Source organism: Haliotis cracherodii, unplaced genomic scaffold (assembly GCF_022045235.1).
Source record: "Haliotis cracherodii isolate W230 unplaced genomic scaffold, xgHalCrac1.p SCAF_19, whole genome shotgun sequence".
Classification (NCBI taxonomy): domain Eukaryota; kingdom Metazoa; phylum Mollusca; class Gastropoda; order Lepetellida; family Haliotidae; genus Haliotis; species Haliotis cracherodii.
Genome location: NW_027266274.1, coordinates 6,247,440 through 6,272,432, shown reverse-complemented (window position 1 = coordinate 6,272,432; position 24,993 = coordinate 6,247,440). Strand labels below are relative to the sequence as shown.

The window sequence follows — 24,993 nt, the reverse complement described above, 5'->3', positions numbered from 1 at the left end:
CTGTGGTGGAGGAACCACTGAATAAAGAGCTGTGGCAACTTCCAGAGTCGACGGTTTCCGCATTCTCGAGCCGGTCTTTGTGGTTAAGGCAGGATAATGAGGTGTTGACAGGAGTTTCATGTGGAGTCGATCTTCCCTCAAAGCCTATTCCGGCAGGCAGTTCGATTATGACGGATTTGACCCTCTAGTAAGATGGGCGTTGTTTAGGTTGCATTCCTCTTTCTCAGCATCCTTTAGTAACCTCCCTTTGGTAGCATTCTTTGGTAGCATCCTTTGATAGCACCCTTTGGTAGCCTCCCTTTGGTAGTATCCTTTGGTAGCATCATTCGGTAGCACCCTTTGATAGCACCCTTTGGTAGCCTCCCTTTGGTAGCATCCTTTGGTAGAATCCTTTGGTACCATCCTTTGGTAGCATCCTTTGGTAGCACCCTTTGGTAGCATCCTTTGGTAGCATTCTTTCATAGCACCCTTTGGTAGCCTCCCTTTAGTAGCATCCTTTGGTAGCATCCTTTGGTAGCCTCCCTTTGGTAGCATCATTTGGTAGCACCCCTTGGTAGCATCCTTTGGTAGCATCGTATGGCAGCATCCTTTCATAGCCTCCCTTTGGTAGCATCCTTTGGCAGCATCCTTTGGTAGCATCATTTGGTAGCACCCCTTGGCAGCATCCTTTGGCAGTATCCTTTGGTAGCATCCTTTAGTAGCATCCTTTAAAATTTGGTAGCACCCTTTGGTAGCATCCCTTTGGCGGCGGTTATCATCTTGTACTAGATACGAATATGATGCCAACTTTTAGGATAAGAGAAATATTAAGTAGATTCGACTTTGATATGAGTATATTTGCTACCGACTTTTCTCGTGTTCGAGTTGGATGTACAAGGCATAATATTGAAACCGGAAGACACCACAAATTCCAAAACCATAATGTACAAATTGCAATATAAACAATATCGAAGATTTCTATCACTTCTCTTGTATCTGCTCATCCTTAAAATATATTCGAAAGCAATACATACTAAATAAGTAATTCGACCGTCCGTCCAACATTTTTTTCGCCTTAGGGCAACCTCAAATTATCAAATTAAAAATGAATTTTCGTTGTGTTCATTAAATTCCTGCATTCTGATCAGCTGAATTGGTCTAGTACTTTTGCACTCTCCTACAAGAGTTCCTCGCGGTCGGCAGCCAGCATGGTACCTCTGCCACGATTCGTCACATCCTTCACAGTCCATTCAAGATATTGCGTATGCTTTTCATCCGTTTCATGTTTGACAAGTCTACACATTTCATAAACAAATGTCAAAGAATGGTTACGGTTCATAAGGAAAGTATCCTAAAACGTGAAAATCTACTTGTTTTTGCGCAGTTATCCTTTGTTTACATTGGTTGTACGGCTCCACGTGCTACCATCGAAGCCCAACGGAGAGCTAGCGATACGGTCACTTTGATGTATAAATATATATTGTCATGCAACTAACTGTCGCAGTTGTAGTAGCATATCTATATAATTATGCAAAACAATATGTAAAGCGCCCCCAAATACTTGCATTAGTCCGTTCTATGCTAATTTCTGAAAAGCACGTTTGTTTACAAAGAAGAGAAAGGTCCGGTCACGTGATATGCAAATTAGCCTGTGGCAGTGGTGTTATGCTGAGTCCCCACTGCGCCGGAGTGTGGCATTATTGCTTTCATTTCCCAATGAATGTGAAAAATTGAGCCACGCCTACCGAGGCGCACTTGTTTTATAACTACCGGAATGTCGGGGAATCCCAATATTTACAGTCGAGGGAATTCCCTTTCTGCTCACGTGTATCGTCATGCACAGGACATGTAGCGAAACTAAAGCATATTCAGTGTCCAAACTACCCTTTGAGACCGAACCCCGAGAAGGAATGAAACAGCAAACGTGCAGGCTCGCTCGCCTGTTATTTTCCCGCTCGCCTCGGTTCCACAACTTTCATGTCTTCGGATTTCATTTCTAACTAGCATTCTTCCAACTGAGTCTTCCCATTCTCAAAGAACTATTTTTTTAATCTTGCGGTAACTGACCATGTCATTTGAAACAGCCGCCATTTCCCGTACACATTTGTTCCGGTTCGTTACAGTCTAAATGTTGCAGTTCTTCTCGCCTTTTCCCTCTATTGACAGGTTCAATGAACATTGTTATGATCTTATTCTCCGTTGATTGGATACTAACTTTGTAGGCGTGTCAAGTTATGTGCATAAATTAAACGATCACCTAATTACTGACACGACACAGTATGTATTCCTACACCTGGAATGTTTATCAATCTCGTCATTTTTGTCTGCTTTCATATATACAACTGTTTTTGGTTAAACTATTGTAGATAAAACATGTTTTCGTTGTCGCGGATTCATACAGTTTTCACATCGATTTTTCGATTCATACCTCAGTGAGCCGAGAAAGACACACAGTCAATCCTTAATTAAAATCTGTTGTGTTAAATTTCAAATATGCCTTCAAGACGACAAATATACTGAAATGAAACATACGAATCTATCCGTGACATGATCATGTACTGTATTGTATGCAGTTCATGTATTTGGGCCTATGGCCTTCTTATACAAAATACATTTGAATGTTGTTGAAATTGATTCGGTAAATTTACGAGGAATATTCTTCAGGACATCGCGCATATATGGCAATAAAACCCGAAAAGAAGATATTCATATGCCGCACGATAGTGAATACTCTTTTATCGAACTCTTGAACCGGTCTTGAAACACCATATACCTCTAACCAGAATTCTACTTTTTTACATATTATTAATTTTATGAGCATCGCATAGATCGACCGACATATCAAATTCGTTTTTTACTAATACTATGTAAATTAATTAAAATGTTCTTGATTCATTTATTTATTCATATTTCATATCAATTATCACAACCCGCTTGTCTTGACCTCTGGATAAATCGATATAGTATTAGGATCCCAAACACTTAACGAGGAACCCGTGAAGATCAGGGTTAGAATAGATCCAATCTTGTAGTAAAAGAGGCGACTAACGGGATCGGGTGGTGAGGCTCGCTGACTTGGTTGATGCATGTCATCGTATCCCAATCGCGTAGATCGATGCTCATGATGTCAATCACAGGACTGTCTGGTCAAGATGGGATTTATTTACAGACCGCCGTCATATAGCTGGGCATTGCTGTATTCGGCGTTAAACAACACACATACAAAAACCTGGTTTCCTTGTGGCCCAGTCGTCTGAGGCGCCTCGATTCGCTGTGCAGAGTTGCGTCCCTTGGGCATGCCAGAAACCTACGATGGTGGGTTCGAATCCCGCTTCGTCCCGATTATGTTTCTAGGTTTGTTAGCACCATACCCGTGCTCGTGGGTTTCACCGAAGTGGTAAACGTCCGAGACCTGCATCACTTCGGACTTTCCTCCCACATTAAGCTGACACGCCGTGATATAACTGGAATAATGATAAAGGCGGCGTTAAACCCAACTCACTCACTCACTGATATAAAGTAAGGAGACCTGGAAGAACACAGATCCAGTATGTAAGTGAGTGAGTGAGTGAGTATGGTTTTACGCCGCTTTTAGCAATATTCCAGCAATATCACGGCGGGGTACACCAGAAATGGGCTTCACACATTGTACCCATGTCGGGAATCGAACCCGGGTCTTCGGCGTGACGAGCGAACGCTTTAACCACTAGGCTACCCGACCGCCCCGATCCAGTATGTAACAAGCATTGATAAGTAAGCTCGATATAATATTTCTACATGTATAAAAATAAATGAATGACGATTTGGTTTCACCCTTTCCATGTTCCCTTATCTGAATGTTGACGGAAGTAATTGCTATCAAAATGAAATCTTGTTTGTCCTTCTTCAAGTGTTTATTTCCTGGTGAGTGAGATGATTTAACGCCGCTTTTTAGCAATAGTCCAGTTATATCACGGCGTGTCAGCTTAATGTGGTAGGAAAGCCCGAAGTGATGCAGGTCTCAGACGTTTACCACTTCGGTGAAACCCACGAGCACGGGTATGGTGCTGACAAACCTAGAAACATAATTTGGGTGAACCGGGATGCGAACCCACAATCATAGGTTTCTGGCGTGCCCAAGGGACGTTACTCTGCACAGCGAATTGCGGCGCCTTAGACGACTGGGCCACCCGTGCCCCTCTAACAGCAAAGTGTTCACGTGAATGGACGTCGATTGAATCAAAGTGTCGCACGGGTTCAACTCCCGCGAGACCAATAAGTTCTTAATTGCAGGCTTCTAGAACAAGGAAACAGTTACGGTGAACATGTAGATGGAATTGCACTGCGAAATTAAAAAATCCCGTTGATGTTATTTCAGAGCTGATAACACACATTAGATGGAAGATGTTATTCTCTCAAAAACCTTATTTGCACAGGTGTGGTTTAATGGATAGAGTTACCCCACTTGCATTGGCATCGGTTCCAACTTGAAACAGATCACTCGTCACGTTATGGCTGAAATATTGCCGATGTGACGTAAAGCATTAACTCACTCACTCACTCACTCACTCACTCACTCACTGAAACAGATCAGTTCAATTTATTGATAAAAACAAATCCAGTAAGTTCAAAATGCTAAAAACAAACATTATTGAACAAGCTAGAAAGTGTAAGAAAGGTATGTTTGAAATATCAATATAAGGTTCTCATATTCTAAGTTTGTGCAAAACACAAAAACAATTTTTTATCTTCAGAATATAAATGTTGTACTGGAACATATGTTTGGGAGCCCTTGGTATCGCGTCAAGGTGTACACGCACGTGCATGTTTGTGCATACCTGCATGTGTTTTAGGTACATCTGTGCACGTTGCAACCATTGTTTTCTATAAACATCGCACGAAAATCAAAGAATCTGATCTAAATCTTCCACCTGTTGAACAAACAGTGTGTGGTTGTTACCACCGACGAACCGGCTACTTTTGTACGTGCCCCACGGGATTCAGCGTTATCGACACTCGTGGCAGTGTTTTTAAATACAAGCAGCTGTGGATATTTAAAAATAACCATCTTGACTGACATAGAGATGTATCTACGAAGACGTCTTGCGTAAGAAATATTATTACACCTCCACATGGCCTCATTATTCAGAGGCTAAAGCTAATACACGGAACCCGCCTCCTTGTCTGCCAACTCTAGACCTGGGTAGAATCGAATAGTTTCAATCCTTGACTGATTGGTTGAAATGTGTCCGTGTTTAATTTCACATCTAAATCTGGAGTTGTTTCCATGAACTCACCGAAGATATCGTAAAGAAAACTCGTGACCTTTAATACAGCGTGGGATCATATATATATTTTTTAAATTCACTATCGATTTATGTTTGACACCAGTGTGACCAGATTCTGCGAGGAACGAGCATGCTTCAAGTTCGGTCTGTAATTAAAGAAAAACACACTCCATTTGCCTTGGTAACTTTGCGCCGGAGACACTGAAATTTGTCTTCAAGAACCCAGTTCAATGGTGAACTCGGTTCTGTTCTGCAAACATCACCTTGATGCGTAAAGTCACTGGTAACTAGGCGGTGAATCAATGTTGCTTTAGCTTCAATTTCCATCGTCACACGATCTTTTTAAACAGTTAACGGGGCTGATAAGTACTTCTTAAAATTCATTACATGTGTCTTTTAATCCCGAAAAAAAAAACAAGTCGTGCAGCTGCATGGCAAAATGACGTTTACAAGTGATAACGTTGTACACCTGACACCCAATTACCCAGATTCGTATTTATCATATTGTAATCCAAATTCCTAGGCATCTCTTAAGTCCTATGCCGGTCGTAGGGGGCTACTAAATGGCTCGGTTGGTTAGTCTCGGTGACATGAATGATGACGTGTCAATGTACCCCGACGGCGTGGACTGTTGCTCATGATATCAACCATTGGATTGTCTGGTCCAGACTCAATTATTTACAGGCCGCCGACATGTTGCTTGAATATGGAGTACGGCGGTCAACAACATTAGACAACAACCAACAACAGCTGGAATATTGCTGAGTACGGCGTTTAACAACATCAGACATCAACCAACAACAGCTGGAATATTGCTGAGTACGGCGTTTAACAACATCAGACAACAACCAACAACAGCTGGAATATTGCTGAGTACGGCGTTTAACAACATCAGACATCAACCAACAACAGCTGGAATATTGCTGAATACGGTGGTCAACAAAATCAGAAAACAACCAACAACAGCTGGAATATTGCTGAGTACGGCGTTTAACAACATCAGACAACAACCAACAACAGCTGGAATGTTGCTGAGTACGGCGGTCAACAACATCAGAAAACAACCAACAACAGCTGGAATATTGCTGAGTGTGGTGTTAAACAACATGCACACCTAGACGTATTTAGTCCCTTATGACAAAGGACAGTGGTTTAAAAATGGAAATGGAATAAGTAATCACGTTGAAAAACCTTTGTGCTTAATCAGTGTTCGTAGAGAACTTCTTTGCCAACCTGTCGACAAGAGATAGACCACTGACCGTTAAAATGTCTCCATCTAGCCTTTGGAGAGAGTAGCTGCACTTAGCCTGTCATTTAGGATTTTATCACACGGTCTTTCCACCTCCCGTTGTGGCAGATGCTGCTCATACAGGCCTCGATCTGGATAATCATTCACAGTCAAGTCTAGATTCAACCGGAACTGCATTAACGTTCTCTGCATTTTTAACCATTATTTACTTTAATATCGCTGTTAAAGTTATCACACATATGTCTTTTTTCCGAAAAAATAAAATGTTTTTTGTCTTGTCAATTCAGAATGAAGCTAGCACACACAACCACCGGGACTGATCCTACCGTAGACTAGCCGTTCGTTAACCGCTATTAGATGTGATGCTAGTACAGATGGCCGGTCTTCACTGCATCAGTCACCATCATCATCAGATGAGATGCTAGTGCAGATGACCGTTCGTCAATGCATCAGTAACCATCATCATCAGATTGGATGCTAGTACAGATGACAATTCGTCACTGCATCAGTCACCATCATCAGATGATGTGATGCTAGTGCAGATGACAATTCGTCACTGCATCAGTCACAATCATCATCAGATGTGATGCTAGTGCAGATGACAATTCGTTACTGCATCAGTCACCATCATCATCAGATGTGATGCTTGTGCAGATGACAATTCGTTACTTATCAGTCACCATCATCATCAGATGTGATGCTAGTGCAGATGACAATTCGTTACTGCATCAGTCACCATCATCATCAGATGTGATGCTAGTGCAGATGACAATTCGTTACTGCATCAGTCACCATCATCATCAGATGTGATGCTAGCGCGGATGGCTGTTCGTTACGGCATCAGTATTCATCATCATCAAATGGGATGCTAGTGCAGATGACAATTCTTCATTGCATCAGTCACCATCATCATCAGAAGTGATGCCAGTGCAGATGACCGTTCGTCAATGCATCAGTCACCATCATCATCAGATGTGATGCTAGTGCAGATGACCGGTCGTTACTGCATCAGTCACCATCATTATCAGATTGCAATGGCCGTTCTTTACTGCCTCAAATACTATCGTGTGATGTTAACGCAAATGGCCGTTCTTCCTGCTTGGTGAAGCCTATTTCTGGTGTCCCCCGTCGTGGAATTGCTTGAATATTGGTAAAAGCGGAGTAAAACCATATTCACTCATTCACCACTCTTCCTGCTTTACCGACATTTTCCGATAGGCATATCTGGTCCAAGTACATCTAACAGCAAAGTTGTTCGGTAACAAAGGGCATCATATTATTTTGTGTTGTAAAATAGCCAACCGCGTCATATTAATTCGAGGAGACGTTATATTTGATCTCTTTCATCATCATTATAACGTGTGTTAATTGTTGCAGACCCTCGTAGCAGAGACGCTGGTTCTGGCCAAGACTCACGGCTATGTGGAGAAGATCGAGAACGAGCTGGAGGAAGAGCTCAGAAGAGATCAAAAGGAGCCGCCGAAGCAAATAGTAGCCAGGTGAGATATTTCATTATATTCAGTTAGTCGGTAAAAGTGGTATTAACCTGTATTTCTGAATAATACAACAAATGATTCACATTGATCGCTAGCATGCGACCATCCTTATTGAACATAACTAAACAAGCGACCATCCATATTGAACATACCTAAACAAGCGACCATCCACATTGAACATTCCTAAACAAGCGTCCATCCACATTGAACATTCCTAAACAAGCGACCATCCACATTGAACATTCCTAAACAAGCGACCATCCACATTGAACATTCCGAAACAAGCGACCATCTACATTGGACATTCCTAAACAAGCGACCATCCATATTGAACATAACTAAACAAGCGGCCATCCATATTGAACATACCTAAACAAGCGACCATCCATATTGAACATACCTAAACAAGCGGCCATCCACATTGAACATATATAGTCAAGCGGCCATCCATATTGAACATAGCTAAACAAGCGACCATCCATATTGAACATACCTAAACAAGCGACCATCCACATTGAACATTCCTAAACAAGCGACCATCCATATTGAACATAACTAAACAAGAGACTTTCCATATTGAATATAGCTAAACAAGCGTCCATCCATATTGAACATAACTAAACAAGCGACCATCCACATTGAACATATCTAGTCAAGCGACCATCCACATTGAACATTCCTAAACAAGCGACCATCCACATTGAACATACCTAAACAATCGACCATCCACATTGAACATACCTAAACAAGCGACCATCCACATTGAACATTCCTAAACAAACGACCATCTACATTGAACATTCCTAAACAAGCGACCATCCACATTGAACATACCTAAACAAACGACCATCTGCATTAACCATGCCTAAACAAGCGACCATCCTCGTTAAATAAACATTCCTAAACAAGCGACCATCCACATTGAACATACCTAAACAAGTGACATCCACATTGAACATACCTAAACAAACGACCATCTGCATTGAACATACCTAAACAAACGACCATCTGCATTAACCATACCTAAACAAGCGACCAACCGTCGCTCGAGTATTTACAGACCGCCGGCAGATATCTGACACATTGCTGGGCGTGGCGTTTAACAACAAACAAACAAAGAAAATCATAGACAATTTACAAATAAAAAAAGGCGACAAAACGGTTTCCATATTCATAAGCCTCTCGTCCATTGTACGAGTCCGGCTATTTATCATGAGCCTCACCTTTTATCAATGTTTGATTATACCTGACTATCCCGTCACAAACACATGCGCAGGCAAGTCAAGTGAACAAAAATGGGAACATATTACGATACAGGGTTAAAAAGGGATATGCATCGGACATGATTTGGTCACTGATGCGTCAAGTTTGGAATGTCAAAGAATAATGTACATCAACAGCTGCCTGGCATTCTGAAAACTCAAAACTTCATTAATGGAGTGCACCACACAACAAGCTGATTAATTGAGTGCGACTGAAAATGACGGATGCTGAAGCTTAATCCTTGCCGCTCACACCCCATAACAGAACAGGACTCGGTGACCTCGTTGCGGTGGAGATGTTAACGTATGTACGATACAAATCAATGAATCCTTACTTAGCATGATATGCAGGCTGTTAAAAGAGTCCATCGCCTTCACCTATGTTGGTCTGGCTGTTCTATTTACACGTTGAGAATGAAAAGGTATTATAGCGATACATGGCATGCGTCGAGAAAGTAACCTCCTCGGGTCTTTCATCGAACGTGTTGCCCTATGGAACCGCAGTAGCAGTTAATATTGATCAGACTGCTAATGCTTTTTCGTCATCCCGCGACAACTAATTTTTTCCCCCCAAAGTCTTTTCATCTCGTAGTCGCATTACGTCATTTCTAACCTCGGTGAAATAACGACAGGATTTAAATCAAAAAGAAATCCCAATTCCTTGTCCAACTTTATTTAGATGCATCAATATCGTCCATATTTTTGTATGAATATTAAAATAGGGTTCCACTTGCTCTCACGCCGCCATGTTGATATATCTCTACTCCAAGACAAGGTGGCGTTTTTGCGCCATGTTTTGGCGTGGAACCTGGGTGCGTGTATTTAAGGGATTAGGCTTGGAGTTCTGATTGTTTGTTCAGTGAAGTTAAGCATTTCGTTGCGTCAAGGTGATTATTTGTAATTTGGGTTGAATGTTGACGATTGGTGTTATACTGACTTCAACATGTTCAGTGTTGACAAATGCATTTTAAAGTGGCAAAGTTTAACAGATAAAGAGACGAGTTGTTTACAAAGGAAGCTGGAATCACCTTCATTTGTAGATGCCATGCATCCGAATTGCTATTCATTATGTCTTCATTATGTAGGCGCAAAATATGTACCCACGCGTAGCCAAGTGGCCTAAGACGCTGGAACTTGTTAGGCAGAGTTGTGTCCCTTGCCTGTGCAGGGAACCACTGTTTACTGGTTCGAAATATGGCAGTCTTTCCGATTATGATCCTGGGTCAAGCACAGTTCCCGCCATGCTTCTTGGTTTCGTCAAACTGTGTCAGTTTTCACTCACTCACTCGAAAAGGTTGTGGTTTTGATATTTATTTTCAAAAACGAAAAATGGATTGTCAACAGGCAAAAGTAAACACAAACACATTAAAAAGAATTGTTAGGAGGTGGTTGGTTGGTTGGTTGGTTGGTTTGTCAACAATATTCCAGCTATATGACGCCGGTCTGTAAATAATCGAGTCTGGACCAGATAATCCAGTGATTGATAACATGAGCATCGATCCACGCAATTGGGATCGATGACATTCTTCAACCAAGCTAGCGAGCCTGACCACCCGATCCCGTTAGTCGCCACTTACAAGCACAGTCGTCTTTTACAGCAAGCATGGGTTGCGGAAGAACTATTCACGTGTCATCAGATGTTTTTAGTAAAATACAATATGGGTGAGATACATTTGTGAAAGGAGGCTGAAAAACTTCTGGAACGATTAGACATTAACAGCCTGTATTCATTTTGTTCTTATAGTTATTCTTGACTCTTTCTGCTTCGAAGAATTTGTGGCTTTCAAAACTAAATATGAAATATTGCATGGTCTGTTCTCGTAACCCATGAAGATCCGGGTGAGAGCAGATCTTCAGCAACCCATGCTTGTCGTAAGAGGCGACTAACGGGACAGGATAGTAAGACTAGTTGACTTGGTTGATGTATGTCATCGTATTCCAATTTCATGATGTCAATCACTGGATCGTCTGGTCCAGATTACGAACATAATTCAGTCATAAAGCTGGAATATTGTTCAGTGCCGGGTTAAACAACAAACAACCAAAAAACCCTATACGTATTTAATTCATTTTGCTCAACGGACGCATGTTAATGTCATTTGAAAATCGGTCTACTGTTTGTTTTTATATACAACTAGCGTAGATACGTTCCATAGTAGGCACTTGATTCATTTAATCAATATGTACATTGTATTTATAATACCATGAAGTGTGCTTAATATAAGAAACATCCATTATCTGCACGGTTTAGGAAATATCCTGGTTTACTTAGGGTAGACGTAAACACAATGTTCGATAAAAGATGGTGAAGAGGTGTTGTACACATGTGGGGGCAAAATCAATACTTTTGCTTAGCGCATCCGTTATTGCTGCTATTTATGTGTGATATTGTTTGATACAGGTAAATGGTATATGTGTGTGGAAATGGTAAGATTACAGTAAATTTTACATCCTCATCCTTAAAGAATGGCTTCAGTTCCAAAATCGGTAAAGATTGCATTCTTCTTATTTATCGACGTGTAATGATAAGACTGTATAAATATTAAGGTAGGTAGACAATTAAGGTAGGTCTCTCTCTCTCTCTCTCTCTCTCTCTCTCTCTCTCTCTCTCATTCTCTCTCACGAACTCATTCTCACTCACTCATTGTCTCTCATTCACTCATTCTAACTCACTCATTCTCTCTCTCTCGTCATTCTCACTAACTCATTCTCTCTCAATTATTCTCAATCACTCATTCTCTCGCACTCACTCACTCATTGTCTCTCATTCACTCATTCTCACTCACTCATTCACTCTCTTTCATTCTATCCATAATAAGATTCAATTACTAGCGTATTCTCTCATTTTCTTTCTCACTCATTGTACTCTCTCATTCTCACTTACTCATTCTCTCTCTTTCTCTCTCTCTCTGTATATATATATACTCACAATATATCAGTCTAACTCTAATTGGAGCTATCCGCTAACGTCCTCAGTAACTGGTACACTGTTTGTCTTGGCGAATGAAAGTGATGAATTGCGGCGTGGCTGACACGAGGGTCAGTCGTAATCAATACTGGTGGGTAAGCTTACCCCTGGCCACGAGATTACCAGACTTGATCATGATGAATACCGAAAGAAAACCCGTTCAAAACAATAGATTCATATCATATTATCCAATTATAGGTTCAACGCCAACACGTTTATAACTACATGAAGATATATTTTTGTCTTCTGATGGGAGGTCTTGGACATAGCCCTCTCCATTTGTGTCAATGGTTTAACGACAACAGGTCATCTGTTGGAGGTGAACAAGTTACATGTTTCTGAATATATTATCCAAAATATTGGAACGTTTAAAAAGTTGATTTAGATTTGTATGATGTTTAGTTCATAAATACGCATACGGTAAACCATTAGTAAATGTTAAAACTTCATCAATCAGGAATATCATATAACGGATTTCTTAAACATAAAGATGTATTCAATAAACGAAGCTACATGTATATATCTGCTGCCGTATAGCCTGGGTCTATAAATACTCGAACTGCTGTCAGACAAACTTGTGGTTAACAGTATGAGCAACGGTTGAGAATGATGTCATTGGAAACATAGGATTACCGGCTTTATTCGGATCCTACGACAGACATGGGGTATTGAGGCACATGGCGTGGTATTGCGGCACATTGTGGGGTGTTGAGGCGCATGTTGTTTGTTTGTTTGTCTGACGCTGCACTCAACAATAATTCAGCCATATGACGGCGGTCTGTAAATAATCGAGTCTAGACCAGACAATCCAGTGATTGATGTCATGAACGTCAGTCCAGGCAATTAGGATACGATGACATGCATCAACCAAGTCAGCGAGCCTGACCACCGGATCTCGTTCCGATAGTCGCCCTTTACGACAAGCATGGATTGCTGAAGACCTATTCTACCCCGGATCTTGAGGCGTGTGGTGGGGTGTTGAGGCACTTAATGTATTGAGACACATGGTGTGGTATTAAGACATATGATCATGATGTGGAATTGAGGCACATGGTGTGGTATTAAGACATATGGTGTGGTATTGAGGCACATGGTGTGGTATTTAGACATATGGTGTGGTATTGGGGCACATGGTGTGGTTTTAAGACATATGGTGTGGTATTGAGGCACATGGTGTGGTATTAAGACATATGGTGTGGTATTGAGGCACATGGTGTGGTATTGAGGCATGTAGTGCGGTATTGAGGCAGTTGTCGGGGTGTTGAGGCATATGATGTTGTATTGAGGGACTTGGTGTGGTATTGAGGCATATGGCATTGAGGCACTTGGTGTGGTATTGAGGCACATGGTGTGGTATTGAGACACATGGTGTGGCATTGAGGCTCATGGTGTGGTATTGGGATACTTTGTGTTTTATTGAGGCACATGGTGGGATGTTGAGGCACATGGTGTGGTATTGAGGCACATGGTGTGGTATTGTGGTACTTTGTGTTTTATTGAGGCGGCACATGGTGGGGTGTTGAGGCACATGGTGTGGTATAGTTGCACATGGTGGGGTGTTGAGGCACATGGTGTGGTATAGTTGCACATGGTGGGGTGTTGAGGCACATGGTGGGGTATAGTTGCACATGGTGGGGTGTTGAGGCACATGGTGGGGTATAGTTGCACATGGTGGGGTGTTGAGGCACATGGTGGGGTGTTGAGGCACATGGTGGGGTGTTGAGGCACACGGTGTGGTATTGAGGCATATGGTGTGGTATAGTTGCACATGGTGGGGTGTTGAGGCACATGGTGGGGTGTTTCAATGTTGACGGTACGAGCGACATGTCAATATTCTTCGTAACACCATGTGAACAATGTTGACTACTTCTGTGAATTGCATGTGACTACATCCTCTGTGAATTGCATTAGACTACATCTGTGAACTGTGAACATTCACTACGTCAGTGAATTGTAAACATTTGACTACATCTGTGAACTGAGAACATTTCATTACGTCAGTGAATTGTAAATAACATTTGACTACATCTGTGAATTGTGAACAACATTTGGCTACATCTGCGAACTGTGAACATTTGACTACATCAGTGAACTGTGAACAGCAATTTGACTATATCTGTTTATTGTGAACAGCATTTCTCTATACCTGTGAACTGCAAAGAGCATTTGAGCACATCTGAGAACAATGCTGATCTCCATCTGTGAACAGTATTTGTCTACATCTGTGAACCGTGAACAGTATTTGTCTACATCTGTGTAACAGTGTTTATTACCAAACCTGAACAGTATTTGTCTCCACATATGAACAGTGCTTACTTCCAACTGTGTACAGCATTTGACTACATATGTGAACACTATTTATCACTTTTAATTTAACTTGAACACAATTTGTCCACACCTGTGAAAAGTGTTTATTGCCAGCTGTGAATATTGCTCATTTCTATCTGTGAACATACCTACGAGTACATACGTGAATAGTGGTAATTTCTGACTAGGATTTCTTTCAAAATCAACTGTTTATCTCAAACTGTGAACAATGTTTGTCTACATCTGTGAACAATATTCATCTCTATCTGTGAACAATATTTATCTCTATCTGTGAACGGTGCTTAACATTATCTGTGAACAGCATTTTGTCTACGACGTGATTTTTTTCTGTAATAAGCTGAATTACCCTAAATGTGAACAGTGCTTAACATTATCTGTTAACAACATTTTGTCTACGATGTGATTTCTTTCAGTAATAAGCTGAATTACCCTAAATGTGAACAGTGCTTAACATTATCTGTGAACAGCATTTTGTCTACGACGGGATTTTTTCTGTAATAAGCTGAATTACCCTAAATGTGAACAGTGTGTATCTCGAACTGTGAACAGTTTCTTTGTCATGCTGTGGATATCGTTCAAGCAGAAATAAGAAAGGACATTATCAGACACTGTGACACTGTATCATCTTAAGTTGTAAACAATGTTTATCTTCGGCTATGAAAAGTAGTTGTCACAAACAGTAAACATTGTTCATCTTTGTCTGGTACCAGTGTTTAAAAAGTGTTTATCGTAAACTGTGGACAATGTTTATCTTCAAACAGGGTTCATCTCAAATTTTGGAAGTGAATATCTCAAACTGTGTCAAACAGTGAACATTTAACAGTGTCCATCTCCAGTTGTGAAAGAGTGAATGGTTTCCATCTTCAGTTATGAACAGCGTCTTTTTCCTCGATATTAAACTTGTGAAAATTGGCCTGGAAGTGGATTAACACCGAAACGACAATTCTTAGAAACATCGCCTGTGTCTCCCTTAAACTCTGTTGTTGTCTTAAACTAAGATCAGTGAATAGTGAACAGTGCTTTCCCCGCATGAACAAAGTCCATTTGTATACACACGTTAAAGGCGTTTAAATTTATATTTTCTTTATGATATGATTACAATACAGAATGTCATGGGGCGCTTTAAATGCCTAATACGCGGTCTTGGTTGAAGCTTTATTTCTGATGACGCATTCAGTTATTTGTGCTTTTTCACAAAGCAAAGTCTTTCAAGATATTGATCTCTGCTTCTTGTTAACACAGATAATACCTTTCCCCACAAGACTGTGAGCGTGAGATGCAATGCTGTACGATCAACCATAGACGTATATAGACAGCTGGTATGGCAGCTTGCAGTCAGCGAAACCAATACAATACCACATCCTCCCCTTTCATAGAAACGCCATTTTAAGAAGCGATTCTGCTTTGAAAAAAAATGAGAGAAAAAATATATCTTATCCCTGGAGAGCCCTGTTTTTAAGATTGTTCCTATGCCGTTACGATTATGGTTTATAGGAAGATCCAGCGTTAGATTGCCAAAGGATTTCCCCATGTTTGGCAAAGGTTCAGAAGATGTCTTTCTCCTTTGTTGAAGTCCTTCTTATACCGATGGGGCTGTCATCAGATGCAAGACCCGCCATTGAGGATTAGCTGGACCTCGTTCACTGTCTAACTGCAAGCAGTTGCAGCCTTTGTGAATGTATTGAATAAAAAAAACACATCCCAGGGGGCGTGGGATAGAATCAAAAGGAAATATGGGATGATTGTATTCCACGGGACTTGGTGGCGTTCATGTCGATAAAGTGAACCTTAAAAAAGAATTATAGATCCGCGATAAGAAGAAAGATCGAAGCACCTTGGTCATATTTAACTGAAAATGGAAAATTAGGGGTTCTCCATTATATGAGAGTTTACCCGGGATTTGAATAAAGAGGGGAGGTCTTAGTCTAGGAGTGTTCCAGCAGCTCGCGCCTTTGGTGTTTACATTTCACAACTTATGAGGTACAATCGAGCATGCTCTTTCTACCAAGATTTCAAAGAGCGTCATACGTGCTCAGACGTTATTTGATCAAGGTTACACCATTCAAGGGCTCATTAAAGGTTTATGGGAGACATGTGGAGGACATTTCCGAAATCGACGCATCAGTGGCAAAATTAATGTCTGTTGCAGTTACCCATTTTGACTCCTGCCATATACATGTTCACGTGTTGTTGTTTTCTTTTCAAGAGAACAATTGGCTTGCCTTTGCATGTGTTTGTGACAGGTACAACCGTTGGGGCAGGATACGCTGACTTTTTCGCAAAAACCTGCTATCATCACTATTTGAGAGTGATTCATAAACACAAGCTCATATGGTCGGAATTCTACTCTGGACTCTTTCTTATGATTTGTTTGTTTGTCTGTTTGTTGTTTAACGCCGCACTCAGCAATATTGAGGCTATATGACTGCGTCTGTCTTTCCTATGAATATAGGGGCGGTCGGGTAGCCTAGTGGTTAAAGACCCGGGTTCGAATCCCGACATGGGTACAATGTGTGAAGCCCATTTCTGGTGTCCCCCGCCGTGATATTGCTGGAATATTGCTAAAAGCGGCGTAAAAACAAACTCACTCACTATGAATATAGAACGGGTTTTGTCACTTTTATTTAAGATATAGTTGGTTTGTTGTTTAACGCAGCACTCTTTTATGACGGCGGTCTGTAAATAATCGAGTCTGGACCAGACAATCCAGTGATTGACATCATACGCATCGATCCACGCAATTGGAACCAATGACATGCATGAACCAATTCAGCGAGCCTGACCACCCGATCCGGTCAGTCACCTTTTACGACAAGCATAGTCACATTTTACGGCAAGCATGGGTTGCTGAAGACCTATTCTACCCCGGATCTTCACGGGCGAATTTACGTTATAAATTTTCGTTCAGTATGTATCGAATGGTCAACTGGGAACAGCCAACTGATGACTGGTTGGAATAGGTTTGAATTCATAATTTAACAAGTCGAAAATATATGTAGGCAGTTTGATGCTCTTCCAATATATACATGTACCTCGGTGGAACAGACTAATACATGACAGAACGTCAGGAATGCCATTACTTCCGAATGAGCTGTTTATGTTTGGTGGTAAATCAATCTTGAGTCTTGCAGCCATTTCTAAGTTACGAAATCTAATTTCCGGTGGTCTTGTATGAAAGCGTAGATTTGTTTCTGTATTGAACGGGCAGCAGTGTGAAAAGCGCCACTTCTGCGCTGGTTGCCTACACACCCATCTCACTCCTCGGCGGATGGAACTGGAACAGGCAGTTGATTTAAATCAACCTAAATTGCTTTAGGTCATACATCGTAAATTACGACAGTTGTTACTTTCGTGATTTTCCACTGACAAAACTCATGAATATTGTACCTACACGATTAAAGCATCCTCCGTCTTATCACACTTCTGGAGTCGGAGACTTCATCAGCGTTTTCTTGCTGAAGCAAAGGATCAATATTCCGACCACCCGGTCGTCGTCACCCGACCAGAAAAACGGATCGGGAGAGCTCTTAGCTCAGTGTGAGTTATTCATTAAGAAGCATGAGTCTGAATGACGGCTTGTAGATGGGACCCAGTCGAAAGGTGCTGTACGTTATAACACCGTGTAAGGAGCCTCCTCAAGTCGTTGTATTGATCTTCGTTGGGGCTTTAGACTATCTATGACGATCGTCGGTACTCGGCACTTGAGGGTTCCAACCATCATCGGTCCTAAAGGGAGTTTAATGGCAGTCGGTGTTCCAGACACATCAAAAGGAGTAGGTAACTTGGTGACTATTCCACTGTGATTCCTGGAGTATCTAACCATCCCAGAGTGGCACCAAGCTCCACACACCGCGGGCATGAAGGACTGGGACACGATCAGCGTTGAGATTGAAACATCGGATGAAGTGTACGTTGACCTGGTGATATTTTATGCACTTTTTCAAAAATCGTTATCCATGTTCATAATTGTCTTTTGTGCAGACATTCCGGCTGAGTCTCAGTTTTCGGTCTTTGTGGAACGAGGTTATATATTGGTAGCTTGGCCTCTGTGGCTAACGTGGGATTGCGTTCCACAACGGGACGATCCCCAAGGTCAGCCATTCTTGTAGTCAGTGCACAATGTCTGTCTTACATGCTTGTGTATGTTATGTCTTCTACTGACACTCTTTTTGTAGTGTAGGTGTTCTGAAGCATTTTCAGTTTCGTGTTATGTCGTTTTCGTATCTAGCTCAGCATCAAGTTTATAGTTGAAATGATTTACTATGAAACAAATTTTATATCATGGTATTTATACTGTTACAATTCTTGTCTAGGACAAAACATAACAGTGTTTACATCACTGGTTGAGGCTGAGGCCTGATTTTGTTCGTGAACAGCATGTTTTCAAATACCATTTCCTGAATCAGTAGCGTCTCGTTATGATTCAAGTTTTGTCAGCGCCGTAGCCGAGATCGTGGGTTTCATGAAAGCTCTAGATCTGCATCTCTTCGAATTTTCCTCTCGCATTAACCCGCCATGCCGAGATACAACCTAAATACTGTTACAAGCGGCGTTGGACCCAACTAATTCATTTATTCACTCACTCGATAACCTGTAAAATAATAACTGATATGGATGAAGTCATTATCACTGGGGTTACTGACGTCACGTGGTTATATGTAAAACTGAAACACAACGTGGGCGAAATCAACACAATCCAATAAAGCAGTCAGTCGCAGCTCAAGCAGCTAATGCATATCAATAATTGCATCAAAATATTTTTCATTTTTTATGGTGGCTGTGCACTTTCATGAGTTACCTAACATCTGATAGAGCCAACGCATTAGAAGATTTTATTCAACTTCTAGAGTAGCCCATGTCATTGTGTCACCTTAATAATTGTTTGATATAAGAAGCGTCATTTAACTGTGTCCACTAACATCAATATGAGATAGAACATCAGAATTAATTTCTCCACAGACTGCCGCCGTGGTTTAGAGGTAGAGAGAGAGGAAGGTCCGGGGTTCGTCATACCAAAGAACGTTAAGAGATGGTACTTTTTGTTGCCATGCCTTGCACTTAGGGACAAGGGGCCAAAACAAGGACTGGTCGACTCGGAGTCAGTATACTGTATCTGAACGGGGCATTCATGTTAAATTGCGGCATGGTATCTCAGTGGGCTAGCACCATAAAATTGACATTAATCCGGACTAGTAAAAGCAGCCATACACACTCGTGCATGTCCGTTCCTATATTTATATATATAAGTGCAATAATCTTTGACCGCGATATTAACGCTATTTCACCCCACCCCACCTCACCTCAATTCCCTACTGATAATGCTGTACATGTGAGAGTCACATGTATTTGTCTTATGATTACAGAATGTTAGAATATCGTTAGTAACCTTAAAGTATAATAACCCAGCTCGCCAGTTTGATCCCTCGAACTTCCTAACGTTACTTTACCGGCTACTCGATGCTGATCGGCCAGTAAGGGGTATCAAATCACAATCACGTGACTCTGAAATGGCAAACCACCAATCTTTGAAGTCATGTTTTACTTATATAAAATCCAAAATTCAGAAATAATCGTAAGATGTCCGAGCTAAATTTATTATATGATTACTTTGGACCCGTGGAGACCTGGGGTAAAATAGGTCTTCAGCAACCCATGCTTGCCGTAAGAGGCGACTATGCTTGTCGTAAAACGCGACTAACGGGATCGGGTGGTCAGGCTCGCTGACTTGCTTGATGCATGTCATCGTATCCCAAGTGCGTAGATCGACGGTCGTGATGGTAATCAATGGATTGTCGGTCGTATAGCTGGAATATTGCTAAGTGCGCCGTTTAATCAACAAACAAACAAACATGATCACATTGTCCCAACCTTGCAAGAGCTCCTTCTTGTGTTATTTCCCTGGCTTCTTCCTTCGTGTCATGTCTCGTTGAAACGTCCAACGGAGGCACGGGTGACCCAGTCGTCTAAGGCGCCATAATTCGCTATGCAGGGTTGCGTCCCTTGGACACGCCAAAAGGCTATGATAGTGGGTTCGAATCCTAGTTTCAAGATATGTCAGCACCATACCCGTGCATCACTTTGAGTTTTCCTCCCACGTTAAGCCGTGATAGAATATGAACATTGTTCAAAGAGGCGTTAAAACCAAATCACCCACTTCCTGATACCTTATCTCATTTCATGTATCGTTGAAACGCCTGAAGATACCCATCCTCTTTTTCAATGAAGATCTTCGTACCATGTCCATAAATGCCAATTATATTGTAACGGAATCTAAAGGTAGGGCAAGACATGCTTAGCGTTTCGCGAACACCTGGTGTCAATATTTACAGTGATCATGAGTGCTCATATAAGATCCGTTATCTTTGTCCTTTTTCCTTTTGTATTATCGTTTATTGTTTACGACAATGAATAACCCAGTCGCATTGGTGGGTTTTCGTTAAAACAAATATGACTATGAAACGACCTTGGAACAGTTGTTATTGATGGCATTGGTCTTCTGGTAGTTTGGTATTAATCTCGCTAATTGATTTATTAGCCTCAACAAGAATCATCAGTGTCTTCTAATTTGCCAATCCTCTGAGAAGAATGTAGGTGTAGTGGCTAATTAATCAATAACAAACCGTTGGCTGCATTCTTTTGTCCGGACATGACTTGGGATAATTCATAATAATTGAAAATTATCGCCTAATTGGTTATTCGGAAACAAACTGTACGCTGAAAAGAAAGGTTTTTCTGTCTGAGGCCAACAATTGTGACACGGAACCATTAATAATATTCATGTCCTTTTTGTAGAACGATAAAAGGAAAACAAGAAAGATGGAAAAAGACATTCATCGCTTAACAAACACACTAATATGTTTGAAGGTGATAACGATTTGTTTAAGTCAACAACTGCAACCGAATAAACTCGATAATAATATCCTTAATACCGTAATTTGTGTTATAGTGATTTGTGTGAGATTGTAGTGTGTAATATTTATTTCGATGGTGAAAATAAGGACGTTTTTTGCAATATCTTGAAATATTTTAATATGATTTGTGATGATTCAATGTTTTATGATAAGTGAGGGTGTGAGTAAGGTGAAATGCGGTTGTACGTCGCTTCCAAGATGATTGTCCTTGAATAGCGACGCGCATGCACGTGTGTGTGTGTGTGTGTGTGCGTGCGTGCGTGCGTGCGTGCGTGCGTGCGTGCGTGCGTGCGTGCGTGCGTGCGTGTGTGTGTGTGGATGCTTGAACTATTACGAAATAATCCCGATTTTATACTGCGAGCCCATTGAGATACCGTAGACACCCCACTCAGGCACAGTATACCAGCGGATACCAGTCCTTGTTTTGGCCCCTTTATGCCGAGTGCCAGGCAAGGTAACAACAAGTACCATATTTGACGTCTTTTGGTATGACGAGGCAAGGGAAGATTCGGTTGAAACTGATCTTCAGCAACTCATGCTTGTCATAAGAGGCGTCTAACGGGATCGGGTGGTCAGACTCGCTGTCTTGGTTAAGCATGTCATCGTATCCCTATTGCGTAGATCGGTGATCATGATGTCAATCACTGGATGGTCTGGTCCAGACTCGATTATTTGCAGACAGACGTCACATAGCTGTACCACAAAAAAGCAAGAATGGGGTCCTAGGAGCCTACTTTTTGTTGCCATGGAATTCACATGTCGGTCAACAAAATAAGTTAATGGCAGAACGAACACTGTTTTTCATTACATCTGTTCTCATTGTTCTTTCCATGAGTATGTATTTGGAAGAGATTTAATATCGTATATATCGCGCGACACAGGTGGCCCAGTCGTCAAAGGCGTCTCAATTTGCACGCCAAAAACCTATTGTCGTGGGTCCGAACCCGGTTCGACCTGATTATACTATATTTGTCAGCACCATACCCGTCGTGCTCGTGTTATCAGCAAAGTGGTAAACGTCTGAGACATGCATCACTGCCACACCCGCCCTCCTACCTTAAGCTGACACGCCGTGATATAACTGAAATACTGTTAAAAGCCACTCACTCATCCACGACTCGACACAAATAGTAAATGAATGAATGAATGAGTATGGTTTTACGCCGCTTTAAGCAATATTCCAGCAATATCACGGCGGGGGACACCAGAAATGGGCTTCACACATTGTACCCATGTCGGGAATCGAACCCGGGTCTCCGGCGTGACGAGCGAACGCTTTAACCACTAGGCTACCCGACCACCCCTACAGTAAATGATATAAAAGTCATCGTTTTACCCTTGTTAGCCCTCAACAAGACGATATATTTGCAATTTCCGAGGTATGCTTTTAAATTATACAAATAGGTCAAATGTTATTGGCTTGAAAATAGGTCAAACATCAGAAAGTTTCTTGAAAAAATATTTTATATGATAATGGAAATAATAGAATTATTCATGTTTCATCATTCCATCAATCGTTTTGTTTACGCATCGCTATTTTGCTGGAGATTGCAGAAGGTTCACTGCTTCCCCTTTCCTTTCAAGGGTAAGATGTGCGAAGCTGCATTGAAGAAGCAACTCATCGGTCAAACTCCGCATCTCTCGTAGACGTAGCTCGTCTGCGTACATATTTGCAGTTGGCATAGGTCAGACCGATAGATGATTATTCTTCATTCGGTCATATTTTTAGAATCTTCCAAATTCAAGAACTTCCCTGAAAAATATTCATCTGCCAAGCCCGTCCAGACAGTAATTATATTATTCAAATTGTGATAGGGAAACTGAGAATCAATGCGGTATTTGATGTAAAACATATATACATACGGCGTAGTCTGTCTTGGACTAGCAGGGGTCCCTAGGAAAGTTGTGTCATATATCTTTATCCTGCTCGTCTTTCAGCGATTCGTTTTATCATGGCCAATATGTTCCGTATTGACTAGATTTGTAAACATAGCGTGTGTGTGTTAGTCTGACTTTGTGTGTGTTTCTGTTTGTGTCTGTGTTTGTGTCTGTGTCTATGTGCGTGATTGTCTGTGTGTTTGTGTTTGTGTGTCTGTGTGCGTGATTGTCTGTGTGTGTGTCTGTGTTTGTGTGTGTCTGTGTGCGTGTGTCTGTCTCTGTGGGCGTGTGTGTGTGTTAGTCTGACTTTGTGTGTGTGTCTGTGTGTTTCTGTTTGTATCTGTGTTTGTGTGTGTGTTTGTGTCTGTGACTATCTGTGTGTGTGTCTGTGTTTGTGTGTCTGTGTGTTTCTGTTTGTGTCTGTGTGTTTCTGTTTGTATCTGTGTTTGTGTGTGTGTCTGTGTTTGTGTGTGTGTCTGTGTGCGTGTGTGTGTCTGTGTGTGTGATTGTCTGTGTGTGTCTGTGTTTGTGTGTCTGTCTCTGTGAGCGTGTGTGTGTGTGTGTGTTAGTCTGACTTTGTGTGTGTCTGTGTGTTTCTGTTTGTATCTGTGTTTGTGTGTGTGTTTCTGTCTGTGACTATCTGTGTGCGTGTCTGTGTTTGTGTGTGTGTCTTTATGCGTGACTGTCTGTGTGTGTGTGTGTGTCTGTGTGCGTGACTGTCTGTGTGCTAGTCTGACTTTGTGTGTCTGTCTGTGTGAGCGTGTGTGTGTGTGTTAGTCTGACTTTGTGTGTGTGTCTGTGTGTTTCTGTTTGTATCTGTGTTTGTGTGTGTGTTTGTGTCTGTGACTATCTGTGTGTGTGTCTGTGTTTGTGTGTGTGTCTTTGTGCGTGATTGTCTGTGTGTGTCTGTGTGCGTGACTGTCTGTGTGTTTGTCTGACTTAGTGTGTGTGTCTGTGTGAGCGTGTGTGTTAGTCTGTGTTTGTGTGTCTGTCTGTGTGTTTCTGTTTGTGTCTGTGTTTTTGTGTGTGTGTTTGTGTCTCTGTCTATCTGTGTGCGTGTCTGTGTTTGTGTGTGTGTCTGTGTGCGCGATTGTCTGTGTGTTTGTGTTTGTGTGTCTCCGTGAGCGTGTGTGTGTGTTAGTCTGACTTTCTGTGTGTGTGTGTGTGTGTGTGTTTCTGTTTGTGTCTGTGTTTGTGACTGTTTCTATCTGTGTGCGTGTGGGTATGTGTGTGTGTGAATTGCGTATGTGTGTGCTAGTGTGTGTATTTATTAATATAGAGGGTCGAGAAACTCATTTACACTGACTTTTCTATCGGTCTCATTTACTAGTTTACAGATAATATTAATAGTACAGTGGTGATGGGTGACCCAGTGGTCAAAGGCGCCTACACCCTGTGTATGTACCAATATATTCGTGAGTTCGAATCCCACATTCACTCCCATAATTAACCTTAATTCATCAGTTAGTGCTTTCAAGAGAAGTTACTTTAATATTTTGAATACCTCTGTCAAATAATTAATTGTCTTGGGCCGATCATGTGGAACATGAACAATAGACTTGCCTTTGCATGTGTTTTGACGTTCCATCGGTGGCAGGATACGCTCACGCGAATACCTGGTATCATCACTATGTGATACTGATTCATAAACACAT

At 41.5% G+C, this 24,993-nt stretch overlaps 1 protein-coding gene across 3 annotated transcripts in view; it reads left to right on the top strand.

Moving 5' to 3' along the window:
• LOC139467062 (uncharacterized) overlaps positions 1-24,993 on the top strand; it is a 157,855-nt gene that overhangs the window by 59,628 nt on the left and 73,234 nt on the right. For 2 of the 3 annotated variants that reach the window (XM_071248778.1, XM_071248777.1), the window contains exon 2: positions 7,873-7,994. In XM_071248778.1, coding sequence (XP_071104879.1) covers positions 7,873-7,994 — 122 coding nt within the window. Of the gene's footprint in view, positions 1-7,872; positions 7,995-18,309; positions 18,457-24,993 lie in introns of those variants that run through there. The other variant, XM_071248779.1, reaches the window with a different exon arrangement.